The following is a 6,000-nucleotide window of genomic DNA, read 5'->3' on the forward strand; positions in this document are numbered from 1 at the left end:
GAATGTTTCCAGGGATGGGGTATCTACCACCTCTCTGGGCAACCTGTTCCAGTGTTTCACCACCCTCGTTGTAAAAAATATCTTCCTTGCATCTAGTCTGAATCTACCTTCTTTAGGTTTAAAATCATTACTCCTTGTCCTATCCCTACAGGCCCTTGTAAAAAGTCTCTCCCCAGCTTTCTTGTAGGCCTTTTAGGTACTGGAAGGCTGCTCTAAGGTCTCTCCGGAGCCTTCTCTTCTCCAGGCTGCACAGCCCCTACTCTCTCAGTCTGTCCTCACAGGAGGGGTGCTCCAGCCCTCGGATCATCTTTGTGACCCCCTCTGGACTTGCCTGCAGACAAACCCAACACAGATCCCCTGCCTCAGTGTATGTCCCTCCGCATCTCCCATCCCCTTCAGTATAGCTCAAGTGCTGCATGGAGGCCGGGGTCAGTGCTGCGTCACTGCGCATCCCTCTCCTCCCCAGCACCTGATACCAAGGCAAAAGGTGGAGCACATTTGAAGTCATGATGAGCACCAGCTCAGGCCACTGAAATGTTCCTGCTCAAACCTATTTTGGTTAGCATTAAACACCAAGCCCTTTTAGATCTAGCAGCTAACTCCAGCCTGTCCATTTTTGATAGGTAGATTTTAATTCTGCAAAGTTTGTGTTGAACTATAGAGAATGCTTTAAAATGCAAGTATTGATCAGCTTCCCCCTTTCCACTTTTGTTGATGTCTACACTAGGGAGAACGCAAGCCAAATCTGTAATAACTGCAGATAGCAGCTTTGCACTTAGGTCAAATGTTGTTTCATCTTAAAAACACACTTGCTGGAACTTTGCCCAGCCTGTTATCTCCTCACTCAAAAGGAGAGTAAAACTAGACCACACCCAAGTAATATAGTCTTGAGAGCAAAAGGAGCAGAAGTAAGCCAACTGGGCAGGAAGAGGGTACAGGAACCTCAAAAATACTCTGTTGAACTGCAGCAGAGAGAAAGCAACTATAGCCACCAAACTTGCAGGTAAAGCTGAAACGGCAACAATCAGAATGGAAACTTGATGCTAACCCACGCAGCATCCCCTCAGTAGCTCAGGGCTCTTCTATGCACGCTGCATATGCTCACACTAACTGCGTTACAGGAAGGCACGTTAAGATGCTCGTACCTAGGCAGCCATTCACAGCATCCCCTGTGTAACCAGGGCGACAAGTATTACAGACCATTCAATAACCCTCTGCCTTCTCAAGGGAAGGTAAGAGTGGAGACATGTCAGCACAGAAGAACGGCAGCGTAGACTAAACCTGCACATGTGTGCAGGGTATGTGCCAGGCTGAGAACCTGCAACAGCGAAACATGTTACCACCACTGCGGTTCAGTGCCACCTTCCAGGCACCTGAAGGCTGTCAGCGGTTTCTGCCTTTTATATTTCCTGACACTCTTGTTATCAAAAGGCTATCGGCAGGTTTTAAGACTTCCAGCACTGATGCTGGCAAAGGTGCCATGTAGCTCTCTTAAACCTAAGAACTACTTTGACAGCAAGAGTGCTACTTATCGCATCATTGCTTAGAAGATGCTGGTAAAGTGTCCTCTTTTCTTCCCTAGATTAGCAGAAGGAAGCCAACACAACTTTCTAGGCAAGAGCTGTGTATAGTAACAATAAACACACATGATTAAAAACTCTCCAGCTATAAATGTATTCAGCTATAAGCCCCAACTTAGCAGAGGACTTACGGCAGCACCATCTGCGGACTTACCTCAATGCTCTGTAAGCATTAGTTTTCTCTCAACTGTAAGAACATACTACATTGCACTAAAGGCACTTCAATTTCCTCAGTGAAAGCGATATTCAAGAAAAATCAAGTTAAGCCAGTACATCTTGTACATACAGGGCAATATGCATCCTCTCTTCCCCCTTGCATGCTTAGAACTAGTTTGGGAACTTGCTAGAAGTTTCAGTAAGAATCTCTTCAGCACCACAAGACTCACCCCATCCCTCACGGAGCAAGCAGTCTCACGAACCATTCCCTCACACCTTCAGCTTCCCATGAGCTTCCTTCCAGAGCACCAGTTCTGCAACCACCTTTACCATAACATCAAGCTCCCTCTTGAGTGATCACTCACGTTTCTTCATGACTTTAGAGATTTGTTCATTCCACAAAGACACTAGAAATCAGCTAGCACAGCTCACAAAAATTAGCATCAGATACTTCATATTACACAGTCGTGCTAAGGGCACTATCCACAACAGCTTTTGCTCACTGACTCCTTCATCTGTTTAGCTGTTTGGAAGGAGAAAGGCAATCATGGAAGACATCCAGTCAGTTGTCCAGAAGAAGGGGGCATTTAGGTGGCAGCTATCATTTCATGTTCAGTCCTTCTGCTGCAGCTGGACAAATTGTTAACCTGAGTGGTGAAATGTGCAAACAGTTACGGTAATATTTCCACTTTTCATTTGAGTAGCATTCCAGCTAAATGGCACACAAGTCACTAGGTGTCACACTACGTTAAATAAGTACCACATCACTTCCATCCTTGCTGATGTTCAAGAACAAAGCATTTGCCGACACCTTGAAAACTTCTATGGTCAATCAATAAAGCTGACGAGTTTTTTCTAGGAGATGTCTTTGGGGTCTCAGTGCCAATCCTGACACATCGTTAATGTTAGCCATAAGGCTTCCCTTAGATACAGATTGGTTACTGTCACAGAGCATACGGCCTTACCACCCATCGAAGCTGGGAGCAACAAACAGAACCAATCCTACAGCTGTCACCCCTTGCATAGCTGATATTTAAAAACAAAACTGTTGTTTGCAGTGAAGTTTTTTTGTGAAAGAAAGATTAAGCCCATATTTGAAGAAAGCTTACAACTTTGCCAAGTTTATCAGCTGGCAAATTGCCCTTCTCCCACATCCAAGCTCTTCAGCTGCACTCAGCTTTGCCATACAAGTAATCTCATATCAGCTGGAATGCTTGAAGACAAGCATGCAACTTAGCTGGTTTACGTAACTGGAATCTACACTGGGAGTCTACACCTGCCTAGACCTAGATCAAAGAGATTCTTCTTTTCTCATTATGAGTGATTTCTTTTTTTTGACAAGCAAGAAGCTTGATAGCCCAAATTAGCATGATCTCAACTCAGTGAGATGGTGTTGAAGCTCCAATGCAACTAGAGGCAGTATGATGAAGCACGGCGGGCATCACTAGTAAGTCTCAGACTAACCACAAAAAAGAAGAAAACTTAGACGATTTGACCAGTAAAACAAAGAAAAATTCAGTATCAGTGTTAACTGCACTGCCTCGATTTCTTAATATATTGCAGAGTGGTGAAAAACACATCTTTCTTGTTCAAGATTTGTGGCTTAACCCTTGAGAGTCAGTTCAAACAGCCTCTGCAAGACCAAGCTATGATTGTTGCCAAATCCTCTTCCACCCAGTAGCAGTCAGGTAATAAGACACCCAAGGTTTGCATACAGTGGAATATTTGATACTGCTCACACTCATCACCGAGCTCTGTTCTCCCTTCCTCTTTCCACAAGAAGAGTGGAACAAAACCTACACAAGCCTTTAGGTCTCACACTTCCCTGGGGAGAACAGGTCTCCCCAAGGTCACTCAACCTGCCACATTCCAGTCTCACCCAAAAAAAGCACGTTAAAACAGATGCCCAGATGCTGCTTCCTTTTCTAATCCACAGGCAACTGAAGCCTCAACCACATGAGTTGAGATCCACATCAGCAGGACACACAATTCTTGTTGTAGATTTTAGGAATGAAACACATTAACAGCATTAAGTGGTCTGAGGTGTCACGCTCCTCAGAGTAGAAGATGCTACTACATGCAATTGCAGTTTGAACTCAAATGCAATCTAACCAGTCATCCCAGAAAACTCTGGAGCTTGGATATACTACAGTACATTTAAAAAAAGAAGCCACTATGAACCGAGATATACTTTTATTCATGCACCCAGTGATTTTATAAGCCTGTGTCACAACACTAATCATTTGTTTGAAAAAACACTGATTGACCACTGCCTGAAACCAAAGTATCTCTACAGTTAATAGAGAGGTGTGGGGAGAATGGAGGCTGACTAGCTCCTGTGGCAAGAATCATCTAGCTGCATACAGGTGAGAATCATCTTCCTCCTCACCATCTTCCAGCAGTTCAAGCTCAAACTAAAGACTCATAGCTTCTCATAAGAGCTGTCTGCCAACAGAAGGCACGATTGGCAAGCATGTTAAATTTAGACTTCAGATCTCTGCAGGTACTAAGAGGCAGTCTGAAGAAATATTACTCTTCACAAAGCCATTGCTTTACTCTATTAGAAGTAGCAGTCAACTATCAGCAAACCTCTTCATCATTGTTCATATGTTATTGTTTCATTAGCTGAAGCACAGGAGCAACCTTGAAAGAGACAAGCATCCATGAAAATAAGCACACAAATACTGCTCAGAGCACAAGGTACTTCTGACTGATGAAATCATGCACAAACACGTGTATAGGAATACGCCAGTTTTAAATCAGCATGCAGGAGTCCACCATTCCTCCGAATACCAAGGACATCTGCGAACTACTGAAGCAGCCACAAGATTTGACAAGTGTAACTGAAAACAGAGGACTGCATGTAATTGACTTCCTTTCTGTGTGTAACAACTTAAAGACAACATCCCAGAAGTTTAGCAATGCTCCAAGATTACATTACAGAGAGTAACCTGACTCTGAACAAAGAGCTGATGTTACATCAGGCTAGGCTGTGGTATAGTTTAAAACTATAACTCAAGCTTTATCCTGTTCAGTATCACACTTCAAACAAGGCTGTGCACAGCGCATATCCTGCCACAGGCAGATGCATTTATTTCTACTTGAGATAGCCTTGCATAGTTTCACACTAGATTACCGTTAACTAGACTGCAAGATAAGTTTGACTGTCCTGTGAAGTGACTATCTGCAATCAGATCACGTTTTCCCAAATCTCTCCAGTAAATCTACAACAGAAAAGTTTTACACTGTTCCGAGAAGAAAAAAAAAAACCACTTTGCTAACATGTCAAAATTTGCAACAGTTATAAGACCATCCATTAACATGACTCTGAACTACTTACGAGGAAAGACCCTTCTTTACTTACCTACAGACAGATAGGCGTTCTTATTGATGTCATATGCACAGACTGCACTTGATTTTCCACACTCTTCAACACCAAAACAGAAGTTTATTTTATAAAGCACATGTTTGTCTGCATCAATTGCTTCCCATGTGTAACTGAAAAGAAAAAAAAAAAGTCTGTCAGTTAGTATTCTTATTGTCTGCACTGCCATCCTCTATACACCAGTCCCTGAAATAACCAAGTTATAAAGCTAAGAGCACCATTAACTCGAGTTTCATATTTGTGTTCTATACCCATAAATACCAGAAGTAACTGTTATTGCATCAGGGTTAAGAACAAAACAGATTTAACCACTTGAGGAGCATATATCAGGTCCATTTTCCTCTTTGTCAAACACCCAACCACACATTCTTCCCCATAAAATCTCTCTGAAGGCTCCTCTGACTAGGTATATCACAGGTGGTGAACCTTTTTCCTTGAGAGCCTGATAAATTTCTCACACATCTTTGGCAGGCTACACACTACTGCACTTTAGCAATACCCAGTAACAGTGGCAGAAGTGCTAAGTCTGAGCAGAAGAGAGCAGCCAGTCTCATCCTGCCTGCCAGCAGCAGAACCACCTAGCTTCAGGGTCAAAATTGGGGTTGAGATTCTCCCAGCATTCAGACTGAAAGATGCTAATAATGCTTATTAAGGTCTAGCTGCACCTTTATACATATATCTCTCTCTCTCAATATTGCAAGGAGAGTTTCTGAAGGGTAATGTCAGAAGCTGGAAAGCAAGCAGAGCTATCCACGAGAGACTCGGTAAAAGATCACACTAGCTAGCTACAGCCGTATCAGAAAGTCAGCTGTCTAAAAAACCTGATAAAGGAACATGCAGCTCCGGTTAAATACAATGGGGAGTAGAAGGAAAAAAAAA

At 43.0% G+C, this 6,000-nt stretch overlaps 1 protein-coding gene across 1 annotated transcript in view; it reads right to left on the reverse strand.

The window, feature by feature from the left end:
- IGF2R (insulin-like growth factor 2 receptor) overlaps positions 1 to 5,234 on the reverse strand; it is a gene marked incomplete at its 5' end in the record, with an annotated part of 51,381 nt that extends 46,147 nt beyond the window's left edge. Inside the window, one exon of the mRNA XM_009700389.1 lies at positions 5,101 to 5,234. Within this exon, the coding sequence (XP_009698691.1) occupies positions 5,101 to 5,234 (134 nt within the window). The remainder of the gene's footprint in view (positions 1 to 5,100) is intronic.
- Positions 5,235 to 6,000: the final 766 nt, after the last annotated feature.

The sequence above is a fragment of the Cariama cristata genome, unplaced genomic scaffold (assembly GCF_000690535.1).
Source record: "Cariama cristata isolate BGI_N322 unplaced genomic scaffold, ASM69053v1 scaffold12935, whole genome shotgun sequence".
Lineage (NCBI taxonomy): Eukaryota > Metazoa > Chordata > Aves > Cariamiformes > Cariamidae > Cariama > Cariama cristata.